General features: G+C 42.0%; 1 protein-coding gene across 2 annotated transcripts; it reads right to left on the reverse strand.

The window, feature by feature from the left end:
• Window positions 1–10,059: 10,059 nt before the first annotated feature.
• On the reverse strand, window positions 10,060–22,027 carry capn12 (calpain 12). Of its 2 annotated transcripts, none has more exons than XM_078792910.1 (22): window positions 21,565–22,027; window positions 21,335–21,404; window positions 20,910–21,028; window positions 17,168–17,292; window positions 16,907–17,078; window positions 16,744–16,827; window positions 15,518–15,603; window positions 15,365–15,442; window positions 15,110–15,294; window positions 14,805–15,052; window positions 14,714–14,725; window positions 14,546–14,625; window positions 13,826–13,948; window positions 13,260–13,296; window positions 13,094–13,165; window positions 12,971–13,016; window positions 12,623–12,684; window positions 12,117–12,185; window positions 10,993–11,071; window positions 10,800–10,916; window positions 10,561–10,613; window positions 10,060–10,472 (listed from the first exon to the last, which is right to left on the reverse strand). In XM_078792910.1, exons 1-22 carry the CDS (start codon window positions 21,751–21,753, stop codon window positions 10,446–10,448), a joined length of 2,133 nt encoding a protein of 710 aa, XP_078649036.1. In that variant the 5' UTR covers window positions 21,754–22,027; the 3' UTR covers window positions 10,060–10,445. The 2 variants fall into 2 exon arrangements, with proteins under 2 accessions (XP_078649036.1, XP_057936321.2); XM_058080338.2 differs by having other exon boundaries at window positions 17,168–17,301; window positions 21,565–22,026.
• Window positions 22,028–23,186: the final 1,159 nt, after the last annotated feature.

Consider the following 23,186-nt stretch of genomic DNA (forward strand, 5'->3'; position numbering starts at 1 on the left):
TATATATATATATATATATATATATATATATATATATATGTGTGTGTGTGTGTGTGTGTGTGTGTGTAGGACCACAATGACTTGGTTTGCTTTGGGCCCCCAAATGACTAAATACGCCCCTGCCTATATACAACACCAGCAGCAGGAATGCGGCAGGTGGTTCGGTGGGGGTAGTTGATGATCCATTCGGGAATTCGAGGTAGCATCACATGAATGGAAAAAGTACAATTCTACGTTTTTTTAAAGAGGAGTTGTGGTGTAAAACAAAGCCGCGGTGCGTGAGTATGTGAACAAGGGGGTAGTCAGACCTACAACGTCAGACATCCACGGAGGACGTGATTTGAGCCGGTTGGTACCGACGCGACGGACCCGGAATGACTCCTGATTGAATCACACGTTCTGAAGGAGGCATGACTGAATGTCCTAATGGCGTCACATAACCAGATGAAGATGATTGTAAAACAAATAAGCAACTACCACGGCAACTGTTTACTAATCACAGTATGCCAAAAGTGTATTGTTAAATCAAATGCGGAGCGTACGGTCTCCATGGATACACCGCTGCTGCCGCCGTCTCGTGTGTTGTGCCGCCCAGCAAACGGTTTCCATGGCGACGAGCTGGCAACGACGCGACTTCCGGGTTCTGTCAGTACGCGAGGCGAGCGCGCTGATTTTATTAGTTAATGCTGCCCCGTCTGAGCGTTTAACACCACCATTCCCCACGTCGCACTAGTGCCTACAAATATGATTTACGTGTTTATTCGTCACTTGAGTGGTTTCCATGCTGTATATATTTGTTTCCACACGCGAGGGACGCTAGCTAACTAGCATGCTAGCCTAGCCAGGCGGTTAGTGTCTCTGCACACTATTTGTGGTCGTTTTAAAAAGTGTATCCTCTCTGTTTGTGTTTTTGTAACTAGTGGTAGTCTAGACTCCAGTCAAGTCAGATTCAAACAGACCCAGTGCTGCCCAATTTCCCCCCGACGTGCTTTGTTTTGCTTGTCTCTGTATCATAGCATACTTTCGGGAAGTTACTAGCCTGCCGTCGCGCTCGTGAGGCCAGCCCCTGCTTCCTATTGGAAGGCAGGCCATGTTTGTGTGCTCGTCCTGCCCAAAATATTTGTTACCAGGCAACGGTTAGGCATGTCCCACTTCGGAGTGGTTTTTTTGTTTACACCCCTTCTGGCTCTAACAATATTACGTAACCCCACAAGGCTTCCCTCTTTCACCCCACCGCTGTGCAAGAAATATGATCGCCCTCTGTCATCAGCCAACCAAAATGGCCCCGTTTACCCCTGCTTCCACTTTGTAAGGCTGTGTTCACTCAGCGTTTTTCATAAGCTTGGACTGTAACTGCGGTTGGGATTGTTTACAAGAAAGCTACTCTTCACTTAACTTTTAAGACAGTCTTTCATTAAATATACCATTGCAGCATTGTCAGTTTGAGAAAACCCAGCTTGCGTAATGGCTGACACGAAAATGAGGTTAGACAACTAGGTGACGATGTCTATCTCACCTTTTCTCAACATGTAAGGTCACTTTTTTCATATTCTATGATGTATGTTAGCTTTTGTTGTTCCACCACTTCAAGCGTCCCGAATTGAAGCATAAATGCAAAAATTAATGAACGTTTCAGTCATAAGATTTTCACTTTTATCTGATATTGTTGCAGATTAAGACTGCACAGTCCACATCTTCACATCTGTTTACATACATTAACTCCATGATAAAAATGTGTTTTCTACGATGTTCCCATTGGTGAAAGCTTTTAAATATGTTGCATTGACGTCGGCTGCCATGTCTTTTGCATAATCCTATTAATTTCTCATATAAAATGTTAGCATAGACTAGATTGAATTGAGGCTGCACAGTGGAAGGAAACCCAAATTCAATTCCACCCTCGGCCATCTGGGGTTTCTCCGGGTACTCCGGTTTCCTCCCACATTCCAAAAACATGCTAGGTTAATTGGCGACTCCAAATTGTCCATAGGTATGAATGTGAGTGTGAATGGTTGTTTGTCTATATGTGCCCTGTGATTGGCTGGCGACCAGTCCAGGGTGTACCCCGCCTCTCGCCCAAAAACAGCTGGGATAGGCTCCAGCACCCCCGCGACCCTCGTGAGGAAAACGGGAGAAAATGAATGAATTAATGAATGTATTGTAGCAGTTAGCATTCAAATATACCCATGTGAGTCAACATGCCTGCCTGTCTAAGCCCAGTCTTGTGGCTACTATGCTAACATCTACTGTGTGTTTCATGCAGCACAGTATCAGCATTAGCTTGCTTTGAGCATGTACAATATAACTGAGGCATTTTCCTTTGGCTTTTGTTTTTACAAGGGCCAGATACTCCCCGAGCAATTCCGCCAGCTCTCCAGGATCCTTCAGTAAGGACAGTTAAACCGTCAAAAGATCCATGCTGACTGCACAAGGACGATTCCCATGGCCTGTCTCAGCGTGAATGTGAGTGCAAAGAGTTTTTTTTTTTTGACTTTCCAGTTTTTCTTGTTCTCCGTGCAGTTTGCTAAGACGCTGTTGGGCTAGCCCGCTGGTGCGTCCATGACGTTCATATTAACGGCTTTACAATGGTGCAAACCTCAGAACGTTCCTGTAGACTAAATGATCATGGTTGATTGCAGAGCTTTTGTGCTTTTTTTGCTGTGAATAATAAATTCATCTTCGAGTAAGAGCTGCTGTTCTATACTATACTAATATATATATATATATATATATATATATATATACACACACTATACTAATACCTACTATTTAGCGCACAGACCTCACAGCTAGGAGACCAGGGTTCAATTCCACCATGCATGCGTGGGTTTTCTCCGGGTACTCTGGTTTCCTCCCACATTCCAAAAACATGCTAGGTTAATTGGTGACTCCAAATTGTCCATAGGTATGAATGTGAGTGTGAATGGTTGTTTGTCTATATGTGCCCTGTGATTGGCTGGCCACCAGTCTAGGGTGTACCCCGCCTCTCGCCCGAAGACAGCTGGGATAGGCTCCAGCACCCCCGCGACCCTCGTGAGGAAAAGTGGTAGAAAATGAATGAATGAATAATATCCACTATTGTTATGTTTGTGTAATATCACTTGATCAATCCTTTTACCGTTTCACACTACAAAGAAGTAATACAGGTATGTATAATTTGTGTTGATTGACATCAGTTATATCAGTATCGTGTCAGTGAAGTTCTATTGGTACAACCCTGCTATGGACCGTTTTAAATCGTCAACAAAGCTTGCGTTGACCTGACATTTACACAGTATTGGAAAACTTTTACACCGGATTGTCAAAGTTGATGCAACGGCAATTCATCATGAATCATTACAGGTTGTTAGCAAGTGAATAGTTAGCAGTCACCCTTCTCAGTTACCAGATGCTGCATCAAAACAATCAAGTGTTCCCTTCCAGCTTTGAGACAATCGTCATCAGTGAGGCGCAGTCTCACATTATTATGCACTGCATGGGAGTCGTACGCCTCAAGTTAAAATGCATTCAGTGGGTTGCAGCTCACAGTGACTCAGACACAAGCAACGCGTCAATCCTAGCCTACTTTCAAGAGGCTTCCTGCCAGTTAGTGAGGCTGAACGCCAGAAAGCGAGATCAGAGGTGGACACAAGCATGTTACATTTGGGCACGCATCATTTTCAGGTAGTGACTCAGTGGGGTTATCATTTTTGCTCAAAGAAATTATCCCTATTGCCTCCATGACATGTTTTGAGACAGACATTTCAGCCCTGTCATGTTTGGGAAAGTGTTGTTGTCATGATCGTCATGCTGGAATGTCCCAGCAGCTCATGACAGCGAGCCAGCATCACCGGGGCTCTCCAAGCGAGGCAGCTAAATTTAATCCAACCATCTGTACAGTTCATTATTTACACCTGTGCTCTTCTCTGATGGATTATTTTCACTAATGCATTATGGAAGTTTGCGCTCATTCATTTTTTGAAAGTGACAGAAAAGCAGCCGAGCGGGACTTTAATACTCACTGAGGTATTAGAAGCAGCAATATGTTATGTGTCATGTGAGCTTTCACATTTATAAATCAATAAAGTCAATTGTTTGTCACTTAATGATTTCATTTGACGTCTACAGCTAAGCATGGCTGAGCATGATGCGTTAATGAGGTCGCCAAAATGAATTCCAAGCATGTTTTTGCTGCAGGCTTTTCGTGTATCGTATATGCTAGCACGCACGACTGACAGCGGCAGGTCAATATTTACTCTCCATAACACCAGATCATATTCTTCCCATCTGTGATCGCTGAGGGACTCAGTGTGATGCCTCATAAAGTCTAATAATATAGTAATAACCAATAATAAATAATCACTTAATAATCATCTAATGAGGCCCTATATGAAAATGATAAAATAATAAATGTCAAAGAGGTATTCATTGAATATATCTGATGTCGCCCAAAGTCACCTGGCATAGACTCCAGCATACTCCCGTGACCCTAATGAGAATGGAAAAATCAGGCATTCTTCTTAATCAAATAAACTTGTCATGCACATGTTTCCCGTGGTGGCACACAACCAGGGACGTTTTCTACAACCAGCCTCCTCGCGCAATTGAAGCTGGATTTTCCAACACCACAGCTTCCACTGAAACATCCACTGTTTGAAACATTTGCAAAGATTGAGAAATTCCTAGGATTGGCGATACAGTAATCCCTTGTCTATCACGGTTTATTGGTTCTAGACCCGAACATGAATTTCTGCGAAGTAGAATTCCTTATTTATAAAGCAAATATTTTCAAACTATGAGCATAGAAAACCTATTTACGACCTTCTAAATAGGTCATTCATGTATTCATTTTCTACCGCTTTTCCTTACGAGGGTCGCGAGGGGTGCTGGAGCCTATCCCAGCTGTCTTCGGGCGAGAGGCAGGTTACACCCTGGACTGGTCGCCGGCCAATCACAGGGCACATATAGACAAACAACCATTCACACTCACATTCATACCTATGGACAATTTGGAGTTGCCAATTAACCTAGCATGTTTTTGGAATGTGGGAGGAAACCGGAGTACCCGGAGAAAACCCACGCATGCACGGGGAGAAAATGCAAACTCCACATAGAGATGGCCGAGTTTTTTTTAACATTAATAGAGCTTACAAGACATTAAATAACACCCCTATAGTACTTTTACACGCATATTACCCAATATAGGCGACACAATGAGAGAAAATCGGTCATTGTAAACATGTGTGTGTTGCAGTAAATGTGTTCTGGGAGGGAGGAGACAGGAAGTGAAGTTGGGGATTCAGAGTTGAGTCAGGGTATACTCTGGCCTGGTTGCCAGCCAATTGCAGGGCACATTTAGACAACACATTTCCTTTTCGGACATGCAGAATTGTGAAGTGTAATGTGTTCACTGTGATTGTGTGCATCTTAAACCATTAGCATTCATTCCCAAGTACATTTTTGAGTCGCCAATTAACCTAACATGGATTTTTTGGAAGGTAGCTGGAATATCCAGAGAAAATACAGAAATGCCCAAATTGAGATTCAAACCCCGATCATCCCCATCTACAGACAGTGTGGCCAACATGGTGAACACCAGGCTACCATGTGATTGTTAGACTCAAGCACACACACACACACACACACACACCTTTAAATATCCTAGCTATGACGACTGCAATCGTGCTGCTCATCAAATTTATGCGTGAGCAAGCCGAGTCTAAATTTGCAGAGAAGAAGCCAACTTACGCAATCCTGCCTGCTTAGCCCAGCCCACCAGACCACAACACCACCACCACCACCACCAGCAGCAGCAGCAGCAGCTGCTGGCTTTACAAAGGCTTATAACCCTCTCACTTTCCAACCATCAGATGCCGCCCCCACACAATATACTCTACAACTCAGGCGCTATTCTTGTGGCAACGACACCCCCCCACCCCCCCGACACAAAAATACCAGCACCACCTTCCCTGAACAGACGCCAATCTCCCCGTCAAAGCATCATCACAACCCACAGGACAGCTTGGGAAGTGGAGGGGTGGGGGTGGGGGGCATCATCAAAGTGCATAAGGAGTAGGTGGTGGGGAGAGGAAATAAAGAGTGGCACACACAAGAGTGAGGACGTGTCTTGTTGCTATATGACAGTCATCACTGTTGATCATTTGTACTTCATTGTAAGGAAATATGGCTGCTTCATTTGCTTCGATGAAGCATTCCATTCAGTACATTCACTGCTCTGTATATTATTATTCATTCATTTTCTACCGCTTATCCTCACGAGGGTCGCGGGGTGCGGTGCTGGAGCCTATCCCAGCTGTCTTCGGGCGAGAGGAGGGGTACACCCTGGACTGGTGGCCAGCCAATCACAGGGCACATATAGAAAAACAACCATTCACACTCACATTCATACCTATGGACAATTTGGAGTCGCCAATTAACCTAGCATGTTTTTGGAATGTGGGAGGAAACCGGAGTACCTGGAGAAAACTCACGCATGCACAGAGAGAACATGCACACTCCACACAGAGATGTGTATATTATTAAGTAAATATAATACATGCTAATACAGTCTGCTATACAACCTCCAACTAGAACAATTGCATTGGTACAGTAAGCATAGTCTACTATAATTCATAGTTCTTCCAGAATCTACACCTATTCATTTGTATTTCGTGGTTTTAATGTAGTGTATGAATTGGATGTGTTTGTTTACGAATCTGATCCGGAAGTAGAGACTGGACAGTCCAAATTTTCTCAAGAAAAGAGCTTACTTCAAGACGTCTCTCAATGCTAAGTAGCATTTTAGCGTGGCTAACATCTCATGTGGCATCTTTTTGTGGTGGGAAACGGTTATTAGCAACCCTGCTCCCTGGAGGCAAGCGTTTTCGCTGCATTACTTACACAAAATAAACACAGGACACTGATAAATTGTGAGTTACTGCTTGCTATTCTGACACTTCCGCACGACCAAGTAACATTGGAAAAGGCCTCGGTCCATGTTGAATCAGGAACCCGTTGTGCCAGATGGTGGCATTTTTAGGAATTGTAAACAAATGTAGCTTTCCTGTACGAGCCATTGCTAGTAATTGGAGAGAGGAGCAGAGCTTGGGGGAGAGCAGAGACTTCACCTGACCTGTCTTAAGGAAGTCTGTCCTTCTGTGACATCGCAAAGGGGCAGTTTTACCGCGCCTTTTGAAACAGAGCGATTTGAGCCATCCCAAAGGGGTCACTTCCAAATGCGCAAACCTCATTATTTGAAACTTTGGCATTGTTTAACACAAGAATACAACATACTAACTACACTTATAGGTCAGAAAAGTGGAAAAAGCATAATAGGTCCCCTTTAAGTCATTTTAAACGTCTTCAAAGACCAGCTCCCAAAAATTCACACTGGCCTATTTCTTTTTAATGGTTGTTTGCAATAATTTGCTTTCTTAAATTATTTTCTGGGGCGGCACGGCGATCTAGTGGTTAGCGCGCAGACCTCACAGCTAGGAGACCAGGGTTCAATTCCACCCTCGGGCATCTCTGCGTGGAGTTTGCATGTTCTCCCCGTGCCTGCGTGGGTTTTCTCCGGGTATTCCGGTTTCCAAGAACATGCTCGTTTAATTGGCCACTCCAAATTGTCCATAGGTATGAATGTGAGTGTGAATGGTTGTTGTCTATATGTGCCCTGTGATTGGCTGGCGACCAGTCCAGGTTGTACCCCGCCTCTCGCCCGAAGACAGCTGGGATAGGCTCCAGCACCCCTGTGATCCTTGTGAGGAAAAAGCGGTCGAAAATGAATGAATTAAATTATTTTCTGTCTCTTTTTGTATTTTGATGCTCCAGTGAGAAAGATCCTGAAAAGATCCATCCATCTTCCATCACTAGATTACTAGGTATGGTAACTGGGGTATGCTGGAACCTTTCTCAGCTGATTTCGGGTGAGAGGCGGGATTACACCTGGACTAGTCGCCATTCAATGGCAGGGCACATATAAAACAAAACAACCAACCTTTGTCCGTCATATTTATACTTATGAACAATTTAAAGTCGCCAATTAACCTAAAAGCGAGGAAACCGGAGTACCCGGGAAACACTGTCATAACCATGTGAGCTAAAGTGCTAACATTAAGCTACATCATGCTAAGTCGGCCTTTTTTTGTTTTTTTACAAAAACAAACTGAACAAACTTCCAGCTCCTAACTTCTCTTTACACTTGTATGACAGAGTTAACATTTAAACAGTTAAAGCTTTTATAAAGGTGGCAGCTGATGATTTCTATGACTTCCTATGGACATCAGAGGTTGTACAACAATTGCCAGTCATCTGACTTTCCTCCTCTCCGCTCCATCAGGAAGCAGCTGAGGTGCACTCACTTCATAATGAACACAAGGTGGTGTGAGAGCAGCAAAGGAGCTAAGAATAGCAGCAGGTGAAGAAGGGACACTGGCGCGCGTATGAGAGCATCTGTGTGACACTGGGAAGAGGTTGCAAATAGTGCGACTCAGACGGTTACGAGAGAGAACACGAGTGAGGGAGGGATGGATATAGGGAGCGAGGGTGTGTTTGACGCTGTACATGGCGTCAGTGTGATAAGAATAGAGAGTGTGCGTGTAGCGCTGCTGAGACATCACCCGCACATTCTCGCTGTGTGTGTGTGTGTGTCAGTAAGTTCATAGATATTAGCCGGGCTATGCTCTTGGGTACATGATGAGTAAACTGTTGGGGCCGCAGTGATGCTTGTGGTTGGATATTAAATACAGCATGAACTATTGCCTTTCTGTTGGTATTATCATTCCAAAATAATGGCACTTATACTTAGATCAGTCAGGTGTTTATTTTCTTTCGTAAAAATCACTACATTTGTATATTTCCTGATCAAATACTGGGCAGAAAACTAAGATTGTTTATCTCTGCCGTCCCTTTCATAGAGAGGAAAAGCCTTTTTTGTTTTGTTTTTTTTGACAGTTGCAATAGCATTTTTATTCTGTTGTGAATGAATAAATGAAATTAGGGAATTGTATATCCAAGACATTTATAACAAATATTTTTTGAAGAAGGATACTGCTCATGTACTTAAAAAGGTAGTAGTAGTATTTTAAAACCATTTAGAAACATTCATTCATTTTCTACCACTTATCCTCACAAGGATCACGGGAAATAAATTTGGGGAATTGTATATCCAAGACATTTATAACAAATATTTTTTGAAGAAGGATACTGCGCATGTACTTCAAAAGATAGTAGTAGTATTTTAAAACCATTTAGAAACATTAATTCATTTTCTATCACTTATCCTCACAAGGATCACAGGTGTGCTGGAGCCTATCCCAGCTGTCTTCGGTCGAGAGGCGGGGTACACCCTGGACTGGCGGCCAGCCAATCACAGGGCACATATAAACAAACAACCATTCACACTCACATTCATACCTATGGACAATTTGGAGTCGCCAATTAACCTAGCATGTTTTTGGAATGTGAGAGGAAACCGGAGTACCGGGAGAAAACCCACGCATGAAGATGGCCAAGGGTGGAATTGAACTTGGGTTTCTTAGCTGTGTGGCCTGCGCGCTGACCACTCGTCCACCATGAAGGCCATTTCTAAACATTTTTAACCAAAAAGTTGAAGTAAATTCTAATAACACACATATTATCTCTGAATTCTGAATTCTAATATTCTATTTTTATGAATGACACATTCTATTCTTCAGTATTAAAATGTTTTTTTTCAATGTACATTTTAAGGTGATCTCGCTTAGAATACCTCCAATTATTATTATCATTAATAGTCACTAATTGTTACGGGGCGACAGTGTCTCTGGAGGTAGTGCAGGTCATCCAAAAACTGGAAGGTTTTCGGTTCAATCCCCGCTCCCTCCACCTTGCCTCCAGTGCTGCCCACACTGGTGTCGGCACAAATTGGCATCCATGTTTCCGTCAGACCACCCCAGGGCTGCTGTAGCTACGGATGTAATTTACCACCACCACCAGTGTGTGTGACTGAGGAGTGAATGAATAATGGATTTACAAAAGCGCTTGAAAAATACTATAAAAAAAATCCATCCATCTTCTTTGTCAGTTACCCACACAAAACTCAACTCTGGACCCTAAATTCCGGTAACGGAACACATTTATCGCAACACGCATATACAACATACGGTTTGTCTACAGCCATGAAAACCTGTTTACAACTTTCTAAATTCAGTTTTTAACATCATTAGAGCCCTCTCAACATGATATATGACTATGATAACTGAAATATTACAATATCATGATGCATCGCAGTGTGAGGTTGTTTATTTTTTGCTTAACCGTCGTCTACAATTTGCCTTTTTCCGGAGTACACATCATTTGAAAGGTTTTGGAAAATGTTGAAACCGCAGCATTAGATGAAGACAAGAAGGAAAAACAGCTATGTATGCATATGTGGGTGTTTGTGTGTCAGTCATTGGCGCTATTCTGAGTCCATGTGGAGACCCTCCTCACAGCACCAGAAAGTGAATGAGCCACTGTGATGGACAGAAAAGTCCCACAAAGAATGAGAACCAAAACTGAGTTCACACACTTTGTAGATGAACATAAGATAAATCTACTCACGGAGTTGATCCCTCTGTCTTTCACCTCTTGACTGGTCTCTGCGTTGTACAGCGCTGAAGAGAGGGGGAGGCAGGACGTGAGGGCAGGGGTAAGGAAGCTATGGCTACGGAGCCAGATGTGGCTCTTTTGATGGCTGCATCTGGCTCCAAATTTATTTGTTTTAATGTTTCTTTTGCTGACATTTTAAAGTAAAACAAAACAAAAATCACTGTTGTATCGAGTGTGAATGTGTGTGTTACCAAAGAGTTTTCGCAGCCGGGTGACAGCAGCCACAAAGCCATGGAAGGGCAGGTGAAGCTCTCCAGATGCGAAGCGCTCAGAGAGCAGCTGGACGATTTTACTATCACACTTCATTCCTGACAAAGACAGGAGACAATGTTTGTGATTATTACTGTATATAATTAATGTGTGTGTGTGTCACTGAATGCATACCCACGGCCAGTAGAGCTGCAGTGAGTTCAAAAGGACTCATGGTCCCAGAAGAGTCCTCATCAAAGTGGAAAAAGATTAACTGAAATAGAAAGCGGTCTTAGTTATTCTCCTAGTCCTGTATTTATGTTCACAGGTCTGGTAAAATTATAATGTTGATGTATTGAAACAGGCATTTGAAGATAAGTAAATACACAATTTATATAATTGGTAATGGTAACGGGTACCTCTCACATTCCAAAAACATGCTAGGTTAATTGGCGACTCCAAATTGTCCATAGGTATGAATGTGAGTGTGAATGGTTGTTTGTCTATATGTGCCCTGTGATTGGCTGGCCACCAGTCCAGGGTGTACCCTGCCTCTCGCTCAAAGACAGTTGGGATAGGCTCCAGCATCCCTGCAACCTTTGTGAGGATAAGCGGTAGAAAAGTGAATGAAGGGTTTATTTTCATTTGAACATGCATCAGATTACAAATTGAATGCATCACATAATCAGTTCACAGTTCCACATGTCCAAAAGGAGTAGGAAGAAGCAAAGCTTATTAAATCCTACCCCTCCATCTGGTACTTTTACAATCAGTAACTGTTACATTTGTTCACTTCCTGCTTTCCTAATATATATATTTTTTTAATTTAATTTTTGTCACATTGCGAAGTACAAGGTGATATGACCATCCAATGACATAATGGGTACCATTATTACCAGTGTCAATATAGTGATATATATAGCACATCATGACTGGTTCAAGACTTGTATTTAGCAAACATCAACTGCTTGTATTGTTTCTTGAATTGGCTCATCGTTGTGCATTGTTTGAGTTCCTTACTCAATCCATTCCATAGTTTGATTCCACATACTGAAATGCTATGGCTTTTTAATGAAATCATAGCATATAAGTGTTTCAAATTTAGGTCTTCCCTATTCCCTACAATTGATGTCATTGTTATACCATACTTGGTAATTACAATCATAGTACAGTAGATCTTTCAGAATCTGCACCTATTCCAGCTCCTTTTGTGGCTTTGTCATGCTCACTACTGCCACCCACGGGACTGGAGTCTCAGTCGCTTGTTTGGTCTTGACGGATGTTACAAGGAAAATGTTACACACACATAGTGTAGTTACCTGCAGGTTGCGTAGATCGGAGAGCAGCTCTTCAGTTTGTTGACGATTGAGACTTGCTCGTCCTTTAGTCTTATAAGCACACTTAAGGCCAGATGATAACCATGTGAGTGAAAGTCTCTGCTCATGTACGTCGATTACATCAACAACACGGTTGGTGATGATAATGAGAGACGGAAGTTGATGGGACAAGTGGAAGGTGAAAGTCATTAGAAGAGAGTATAGAGTACAATGCCACTGTTGGAACCCTCTCAGTGTCTCACTTCCTGCCATCACAATGGAGATGGATGGTTGCCAAGTGTAACGTGTGTAGTCACCTAGCAGTGATAGGCTGGGGTTGTGTGACCGAAGCAGCTAAGAATAGCAGCATGTGGATAAAAAGGACGTACAGTATGTGTCTATGCTGATTTTAAAAAAAAAAAGGGTGGTGAAGTCCGAAAAACAGCTGTTAGTCATTTTGAACCACAAGTAGGCCAGAATTCAGTGGCATGACTGGGCAAAAAGGATACATCCTTTCCAAGAATGATCTGTCTGCACGTCTCCAGTGGCAGGTGGTAATGTTTGTCCAAGACTGAGAATTAGAAGAAAAAAAAAACAAGAATGGATGCCAGCTCCAGTTTTGGATGAGGTGAGGATGGGGACAAGGCTAGCTGCTGTTCAAATAAGCTTCAATTACGCCATCTCACAGGAAGTGATGAGCTTTAGTCTAGACTGCTGACCTCTGTGACTCTTGACAGTGAACACTTTGCTACGTCGTCCCCACCTAGTGGCGACTTGCAGGTTTGACACAGTCAAATCTTCTTGGTGGAACTGGGTTAGAACTAAAACAAAATTACTGAAAAAAAGTATATATTCACCTGAGTTGAACAGCTTCATGAGCTCTTTGACGTTCAACCTGTCATCCTACGTGACATAAACAGTATTGTGATTTTTTTTAAAAAGTCACTTTACCAGTATTTAAGAGTCTTGTTAGTACTTACTGATCCAGCCGCTTCATCAAAAGCCCTCAAAACTCTCATTTTTTCCTCCGGGGCTACAGGAGCTGCCATCACCTGTTTGATACAAACAATACATACATTTATTTTATAGTCTCTATAACATATAGTATGCAATATCAAGTATAGTATAGGTATTCTGTAAACACACCGGGAGATAGCCAGAAGAGCACATAAAGTCCTGAGTCCTGAGAGAGAAAAGTAAAAAGGTACATCAGGACAATCTCACAACATACTTGTTAAAAAAAATTACCACAAGATCTACTTTTTCATGCACTCCAAATTATTATTAAAGTTTAAAAATTTGATTATCATGTATACTGTAGGGCTGCACGGCGGTCGTGTGGTTAGCGCGCAGACCTCAGAGCTAGGAGACCCGAATTCAATCCCACCCTCAGCCATCTCTGTGTGGAGTTTGCATGTTCTCCCCGGGCATGCGTGGGTTTTCTCAGGGTACTCCGGTTTCCTCCCACATTCCAAAAACATGCTAGGTTAATTGGCGACTCCAAATTGTCCATAGGTATGAATGTGAGTGTGAATGGTTGTTTGTCCATATGTGCCCTGTGATTGGCTGGCCACCACTCCAGGGTGTACCCCGCATCTCGCCCGAAGACAGCTGGTATAAGCTCCAGCTATATAAGCTATATATAGCTTCTGATTAACGCACCGCCATCTTTGTTGTTTTAATATTGTATTCGCATGTTTCCTCCATCTCACCCCAAAGTGTTCCCAGTCTTGGAAAAGATGCGCACAAAGAACTCTCCAGGCTGGTTGGGTCGATAGGTGGATGCTACGATGACGTAGTGACCCGGATCCAGGTGTACCTTCCTCCACACTCCCCTGTCAGACATGTCCACGGGTGTGAAAGTCAGCATGGTAACGGTAATGGTTTTATTTCATTTGAACATGCATCAGATTACAATTGAATGCATCACATGATCAGTTCACAGTTCCACATGTCCAAAAGGAGTAGGAAGAAGCAAAGCTTATTAAATCCTACCCCTCCATCTGGTACTTTTACAATCAGTAACTGTTACATTTGTTCACTTCCTGCTTTCCATAATACAGTTTAAGGTGTTTTTTTTATTTTTTTTAATAATGTACCTTGTACCAAAGTACGAGGTGATATGACCATCCAATGACATAATGGGTACCATAGTAAGTGTCAATATAGTGATATATATAGCACATCATGACTGGTTCAAGACTCTTCATCCTTGTATTTAGCAAACATCAACTGCTTGTATTGTTTCTTGAATTGGCTCATCGTTGTGCATTGTTTGAGTTCCTTACTCAATCCATTCCATAGTTTGATTCCACATACTGAAATGCTATGGCTTTTTAACATAGTTAAAAAGTAGCATGATAAAAGGGTTTGGTTGTCGCGGCTAAAACCTGACCTGGGTAAAAGTTGCTATAGATTCCTATCATTTTTACCTTTGAGCCTTGTATTTCCCTGAGCGACCAACGGGGCGATTTTTCAGGAAGAAGTTGCGCTGCAGACACATACCTTGAAGCTATGTGGCGAAATAAACCAGAACAAAGTCAATATTTCATACTGTGTTAAATCAATGACAAAATAACTGATGTTATGAGAAAGATCACCTCGGGGGGAACCTGAAAAAAAACAAAAAAACAAAGAGAATACTGTGAGCTCCGAAAGTCAAATGAGGATGTTGGATGTAAAAATAAGGACCTTGTAAATGTGAAAACCGATGTAGAGGAAGTGGACTTTATCCCTCCGCCTTCTGTCTTTCTGCAGGACTTCCACCAACACAGTGCACTTTTTCGCTTTCAGCTTCTGTTTCTCTGTCTTTTTGCTCTCATGTGGCGTACTGTCCTCCTCCTCATCGTCCTCCTCCGCTTCGTCCTCCTCATCGTCCTCCTCAGGCTGGTCTTGCTCCGTAAGAACCAACTCAAACTGGGGGTTCTTCCAAAATGATCCTACGGGGAGATCATGACACCAGTGTGATGGCTAAAGTACCGTATGTGTATACATACGGTTGTATTTGCGGCTTCCACCGGCGGAGCTTCCTTGTAGCCACAACCCTTCATGCTCGTTGATCGTCCATTTGGATGAGGACGAGCTGAGAGGGTCTGCTCTGTTTCTTTCCACAAGCGTGTCAGGATTAACACTGCAGAGCTCCACATAGTCAAACTTCTTGCTAAAATCATCAGCACTGATCCTGATATCCAGAGAAAAGAGAAGATGGAGTGGCGCGTGATACCAAAATGTTTATTAGACCAGTTACTTACCAGAACTCTCCATCTTCCTTCCTTTTTATTTTGAGCCTTTCTTTCTCTTCTTTGGATACATCATCCCATTCCTTGCCCCTGCAGACACACACCAAGATAAACACAACATGTGGCCAGAACATACACACACAAACACGCAGGGGACCGCCTCACTTGTCACTCCAGGGTCCACTATATTCAACAAAGCCCCAAGGATTCCTCAATCTCAGGAGCAAAATCTCATCTGACACGTGTTTCACCTGAAAACAGGAATGCATTTAAAAATATGAGGCAGCTTCATAACGCCAGTGAGGAAGGATGGAGGAATTATTTCATAATTACCAGTGAAATATCTGCAATTTTGATATATACTCCATTATTATCACAAACATCATCATGAAAGAAATAATATTTGGATCACTGTTATCTTGAATACTATTATTTTAGAGTACTATCACACTTCAGGGTCCTGCCTACGCTTATCCTCACGAGGGTCGCGGGGGGGTGCTGGAGCCTATCCCAGCTGTCTTTGGGCGAGAGAGGCGAGGTACACCCTGGACTGGTGGCCAGCCAATCACAGGGTACATATAGACAAACAACCATTCACACTCACATTCATACCTATGGACAATTTGGAGTCACCAATTCACCTAGCATGTTTTTGGAATGTGGGAGGAAACCGGAGTACCCGGAGAACATGCAAACATGCACACAGAGATGGCCGAGGGTGGACTTGAACCTTCCATCATGCAGTCTCAATTCAAATCTATATGCCAATATTTTATATGAGAAATTAAAAGGATTATGCAAAAGACAAGGCAGCTGACGTCAATGCAACATATTAAAAAGCTTTCAGCAATGGGCACATCGTAGAAAACACATTTTTATCGTGGCGTTCATGACTTTTTCGTTGAACCGGGTTTAATGACATCTACAAAGTGACAGTTATGATGTGGGTGCCACGTGACCCCCACAGACCTCGCAATCACCATAATGGGACCATAACTCAATTTGGAGTCGCCAATTAACCTAGCATGTTTTTGGAATGTGGGAGGAAACCGGAGTACCCGGAGAATTGAACTCTGGTCTCCTAGCTGTGAGGCCTCAATTCAAATCTACGTATATGCCAATATTTTATATGAGAAATTAAAAGGATTATGCAAAAGACAAGGCAGCTGATGTCAATGCAGCATATTAAAAAGCTTTCAACAATGGGCACAATCACCATAATGGGACCATAACTCCACACAGAGATGACCGAGGGTGGAATTGAACTCGGGTCTCCTGGCTGTGAGGCCTGCGTGCTAACCACTCGTACAGCCCTGGTAATGAATGCTAATCATGCTAATACTAATAGGGTCAGTTGAATACAACACAGAATGACTATGTAGTGTACTTGCCTGGTCTGTTTCAGTGATGGCGTAGGCGTGGCCCTTTATGAGGCCATCTTTGTTTATTTTACCTACTTCCCGGTAGTTGTTGGCCTGTGGAGACAAAAAAAGGCTCTAAATCAGCATTGCCCCATGCTTATCTACATGTTCGGACACCGAGGCTGGCGTGTACCTGAATAAAGCAGCTGAGCAGGCTGCCTCGAGCAAGGGCAGCTGTCAGTAGCCTCCACAAGACCCGAGGCGTATGAGAGGAAACCGGCAGGGAGTATGCGATGCCGCCTGTAAAGTCCTCCATCCCCTCGGAAATGTTGCCCCCCTTCAGACTTCCGTATGATCCAATTAACCTGTAAGAGGTGGGAATCGGATGCGAGGAGTGGAGGATGTCAGACATTACAACCCAGAGACATATGCTTGCTAGTAGCGGTATACCGACTTGGCATAGGCCTTCTCCACCAGGGCGCTCCAGTACTCGTTGCGGGTGTGAGAATAGCTGAAAAGCAGACGGCCCTCTCGTACTGGCAGCCTGTCATCCACAACCACCTCCACCCACTCACCATACTGCCAGAACTACATGGGACACATGGATAGCACACAGACAAGCAACGTGATTGAGATTACCCTATTTTCTGGACTATAAATCGCTCCGGAGTATAAGTCGCACAAGGCCAAAAATGCATCATTAGGTAGAAAAAAAAAAACATACATAAGTCGCACTGGAGTATAAGTCGCATTTTTTGCAGGTAATTTATTATACAAACTACTTGACCCAAACAGACATTACATCCTCTTGGAAGGCAACAATAAAAGAATAAAGAAAAGGCTGAATAAGTGTAAGATATGCTAACACAATTCAGCTACACAAAAAAATAAACATAAACAGAAAAGGTGTCCACTATTTTTCGTTTATAAGTCGCTCTGGAGTATAAGTCGCAGGAACAGCCAACCTATGAAAAAAAGTGTGACTTATAGTCCGGAAAATACGGTATATTGAATTATAAACAGTTTTAAGTACAGTAACTGTTTAGTTTTCTTCATGGCGGTAAGAGTAGCCTCCGCTTTACGCTAGTCCCTAACAAGTTTCTCACTTACTTCAAACTTTTTCTCTGCTGTTCGATTTACTGTTTTCAGTTGTTAATTTCACTACTTGCAGCTTGTAGTCTGCAGAATATTATTTTCTTCTGGGAGGGCATTTGTGTTCTGTCATTCTCAATTGTCTTTATAAGCTAATGTCTATTATTTAAATATTGAATCTATATGCCGTATTTTCCCGACTATAAGTCACACTTTTTTTCATAGGTTGGCTGTTCCTGCGACTTATACTCCAGAGCGACTTATAAATGAAAAAACTGGACACCTTTTCTTTTTCTAGCATATCTTACACCTATTCAGCCTGTTCTCTGTTCTTTTATTGTTAGAACTTGCCTTCCAAAATGACGTAATGTTTGTTTTGGTCAAGTAGTTTGTAAAATAAATTACCCGTAAAAAAATGCGACTTATACTCCAGTGCTACTTATGTATGTTTTTTTTCTACCTAATGATGCATTTTTGGCCTTGTGCGACTAATACTCCGGAGCGACTTATAGTCCAGAAAATACGGTATATATTTTTTCATTTATAAGTCGCTCTGGAGTATAAGTCGCAGGAACAGCCAACCTATGAAAAAAAGTGTGACTTATAGTCCGGAAAACACGGTTAATTACGCAGGTGGTGTAGGTCTCATTCTGCTAAATCCTTTTACTTTTTATGACGGTACATTTATTTTAAATGTAGAAGATCAAAAGTAAAGGAACTGGGCTGTTAAAAGAGTTGAGTCATAAAACACACAGTTCTCTTGTCCTTTTACATGTACCATTTTCAAAGGCAGTAATTGGTCATGACGCAGGGTGTGTTCTCTGCTACTGACTGTGTGTACACAGCCCTGCAGGTGTGTGTGTATGTGTGTGTGTGTGTGTGTGTCAGTGGGTAGTCACTCTCCCTGCATGTCCGGACTGCTCTCATATCACCCTGACAAGGCAAAATGAGTTTACAGTCCCTCCGTCCTGCAAGTTAAGTCATGTCACATTCTCGTTAAGAGTCTCCAAAGGGCCCCTGCTCCAAGGGGAAACACACCTTGAAAAGTTAGGACTGCACAATTCTTCGACAATCTTTCAGAAGAATGATGGAATTTAGTGATGTGTAATTGGCAAGTTGATGCCTCTTCATCTGGAAATAAAATAAAATACACATCCTGGAACGCATTTGGCAGGATTGACAATTTGAATTGGTATTAGCTGAATTGGATAGGCTCCAGCATCCCCGCAACCTTTGTGAGGATAAGCGGTAGAAAAGTGAATGAAGGGTTTATTTTCATTTGAACATGCATCAGATTACAAATTGAATGCATCACATAATCAGTTCACAGTTCCACATGTCCAAAAGGAGTAGGAAGAAGCAAAGCTTATTAAATCCTACCTCTCCATCTGGTACTTTTACAATCAGTAACTGTTACATTTGTTCACTTCCTGCTTTCCTAATATGGTGACATAATGGCATGCATATACGATTAATTCCATCATTTACTGCACATAATACAGGGGCTGCAGCAGCTAATGATTTTCTTAGTTGTTTCTTAGTGAGTTACATAATGGGTGTGCTTTCATGGATGACTAAAGCTACGGTTAATCAATTAATCATTGATTCAGATTAATTGTTGCAGTTGTAATGATACACACCTAAAAGTACTGATTTTTTAAAATGTAAAGTCCATAGGAAACCTGCATGAATAAACGAGTACAACCGATTGGTAGTCAGTGTCAGGTTGAGCGGTAGGGAATATTGGTTGGTAAATAGACAGGTATAGGTAGGTTGGCTGGTAAATTGGTGGTAGATGGATTATAAGTTATGTAGGTTGTGTTCTAGGAGGATGGGTATGTCGGTTGGTCCCCCTTCTGTCATTGTTTTGCATGCTATCCTCATTAAAATATGAAAACCTATAAATGTTTGGGTCGTTTTAGTTAAAGCAGACACTGTTTTTTTTCATCTGTGTGATTTTGACAAAGATCAGATCACATTTGATGGTGATTTTATGCAGAAATGTGAGAAGTTCCAAAAGGTTCAGGTACTTTTTCATACCACTGTATGTTGTGTGGCGGATAGACGAGCAGGCCCAAGTTGGTAACTCGGTCGCAGGTTGGTAGATATGTGAGCTTGCTAGGTAAGGTTGGTAGGGAGTTAGGTAGGTTGATTGGTAAAGTGGTACTAAGTTAGGTGGGTAAATAGGTAGGTAGGTATTGATTGGTTGGTACTTTGGTAGGTTGTGTGGTGGTCAGGTGGCTAGTTCGGATTTAACTTGACTTTAAAAAAGTTATTTCCATTTTCTACTATTTGTCTTGCTCAGAGTAACGGTGAGCTATAGTTTAACCCAGCTTGACTTGAGGTGAGAGACGGAGTCCACTCCGGACTGGTCACTGGTCAGTTACTAAAACATGCACAATTACAAGGTGCAGGTCTCGGCTGTAATTAACTTTATCACATACTACAGTATTAATTGGCCCTGTACCCTAGTAACCGCCCATGAATGATACGGGAAAATGCTGAAATGATACTGTGTCAAAGCCCAGGGCAGTGATACTGATAAAATATAGAGTTTAACCATGTCTAGTATCAGCCCCCGTAGCTGTCCACTCAAGAGCGCGCTGCTTTGGTATCGTGCCCGTGAAACAACCAATCAGAGAACAGCACACGAGTGCTTAGTGCCTAGTGCTTCTCCAGTCACCAAAAAACCCAAATTTGATTAATGGAACTTTAATTGTCAGACATCGATAAGATAAGACTGTTGATAAAATATTATTGTTGAAATATTTTTGCAATTGTTGTGTTTACACTGTTTAGATATAATACATGTAATAAGCTGAACATTTTCTGGAAACAAAATGGTCTTTTGATTAAATAGTACGTGATAATAAGCTCATGATTAAATAGTATGTGATAAGATCATCACATGGTTTGTCTGGTATCAGGCCCAGTATCATGCCCCCGCGTGCCAGTATCAGCCCGAGACCTTGTGGGCATGATACCTGGCCTGATACCAGACAAACCATGTGATAACCTATAAGTCTCTCATTAGCAACACTATGAATGGCGGACGTCATAGCTGAGTGGTGCTGGTGGTAAAACTTCATCTCTATGTTACTCACCCTGAAATGAAAGATGCCTGCATAAGACTGGGACAGGCTTTGGTTGGCCGGAACCACCTTGATGAAAAGTTTAGGGTGCATTGTAAGACAGGACAACGCCGCCAGCAGCCAGCAGTTACCTGGCAACACCCAAGCGAACACACAAAAGATTTAATAAGTCACATTCCTCTCTGCGAGAAAGCATCTGTTCTGTGTTGTTTACAGAGTAGCTTTCTGTGAAGCTCTGTTTACATGTAGGGGAAAAAAAATTTCAAAAAAAAGTGGAGGAGGAGGAGGTGAGCATTGACCTCTTACTCAGATGCTCGCTATTGGAGGCGGAATCATCAGTGCAGAAATCCCACAAATAGGAAGTTTCCAAATTAACAGTCACTTCTACTTCCTCCATCCTTTCAATGAAGAGTTTTTCGATGAAGTTGTGTACTCACCTAGTTGACCTTGGCAGATGTCGGTGGTACCGGTGGTGCCTTCCACAAACACAGCATTCTCACTGATGTCCTTACAGAATAAACAGGAGTGTAACATGTCACCAACTTATGTATCCAATATTCAGCTTGGCAAAAGATAATGCTCACTATTAATGCTTTGTTTCACAATAGTTTCTTCTCCAGTTGTACAAAAAGTATGTCACTGGTCATAATGGAAGCACTGCTCTTACCTTGGGTCTCTTCCACTTGATCGCCTTGGTGGGGTCGTCATCCTCCGGCATGCCGATGGACTTTTGCTCGGCTGGAAAGAACGGATCAGAGAACATCTCCCCAGCATTGAGACACTTTTCCAGCAGGGTTTCAAAGTCCTGATCCTGAAACCTGATGGGGTTCTTGAAGGAACCTGAAGGGGCTTCCATGTTGTCTGTTCAGTTAGTAAAATGTTGGACTTTACTTGCTGGTGCTTAAATACAAGAGCGCACACCCACAAAAAGCTCCAGAAGAAGCAGCAGCAGCAGCGCCTCCTCGGTGCGGTGCTGCCCATCTCGGGAAAGAATGCATACCGCCGGGGGGGTAATGTCGAGCTGGAGTCGGTGTAATGACACGGTGCCGAGAATCTCTTTGATCCTGCTAATTTATTGTCCAGCATGACCTTAAAAGAACGTAAAAAAACACAACAAATGTGGGGTCATAGTTCATAATGACTGCGATTAATCACTTCCGGTACCAGTAAACTTTGAGTTCTTAAACGCCATGTTTAACTAAATTCTGAACAAAATAATCTAACCCGTTTTACATGACAATATCAAAATGATCTTTAATCCATTTTCTATCAATCATACGTCCTGAGTTTAATATTTAATGTTGGACTGGCTGGAGCTACATCAGTCGTTTCCTCTACCTGACGCTAGATGGCAGTATACTCCAGCCACAGCCTACCGGTGCCGGAGATCATAAATCATTAGGTAATGGATAGAAAATAACGTTTTTATAAGATCAACCATGTCAATAAATTGTACGTATTTGAATACAAACTTAAAATACAATATGTTATTGTTGTTGTAGTTTCTAGTGGCATAGATTTTGTAGTTTTTAAGTGGTCCAGAGCACTGTTAGTTCTATTTTGACTGCCTCAAGTAGCTAAAGGAAAAATCTGTCATAAAAAAAAACCTCAGACAAAATGTTATTCCAAATTTGAAAAGCTTATTTTCAATTCTCCAGCTATGTACCATACAAAAATGTTTCTCTCTAAAGCAACCCAAAGTGCAGAATTAGTAAAATTTCAAATAAATTAATATTACATAAGACAATATTCAATTAGTATTATGTAATAGTGAAAAATATAAATAGAACAGAAATAATACACAATTTGGGAAAAAGTGTTTGCCTCCTTCTTGATTTTTGTCACACATTTGTTTAATGATCTGAAACATTTACAGTAACTATTAACACAAAATGCAGTTTGTAAATAAAACCCATAATTATTAATGGAGGAAAAAAAACAAACTCTACCTGGCCCTGTGTGAAAAAGTGATTGTACCCCTGTTAAAACATAACTGCGATTAACTGATTACTTCATTGCAATACTGTACATATTACCGTTATATCTTGTCACATTCATACTGTGCATTCTGTTTATAATCTGTATAATCTGCAATAGCCATGCTATAGTCATTTATATCCACACTGTATAGTAGTCATAGCCTGTTATAGTTTGTACATATATCTGTCCATTTACAGCTCTATTTTATTTCTTCATTTATTTACTAATAAGGTATTTATAAATTTGCACTTCTGGTTGGATGCTAACTGCATTTTATTGCCCTGTACCAGTGACATGAGCAATAACAAT

The sequence above is a fragment of the Doryrhamphus excisus genome, linkage group LG8, assembly GCF_037039965.1.
Source record: "Doryrhamphus excisus strain RoL-2023G ecotype Guam linkage group LG8, RoL_Dexc_Guam_v1.1, whole genome shotgun sequence".
NCBI lineage: Eukaryota > Metazoa > Chordata > Actinopteri > Syngnathiformes > Syngnathidae > Doryrhamphus > Doryrhamphus excisus.

Excerpts from the sequence above, each read along its gene's own strand:
- capn12 (XM_058080338.2), bottom strand. The coding sequence starts at position 21,753 with ATGGAAGCCCCTTCAGGTTCCTTCAAGAACCCCATCAGGTTTCAGGAT. Across the intron at positions 16,828-16,906 it reads TGCTCAGCTGCTTTATTCAG|GCCAACAACTACCGGGAAGT; the intron begins GTACACGCCAGC and ends TTGTCTCCACAG. Across the intron at positions 15,443-15,517 it reads AGTGGACCCTGGAGTGACAA|GGGCAAGGAATGGGATGATG; the intron begins GTGAGGCGGTCC and ends GTGTGTCTGCAG.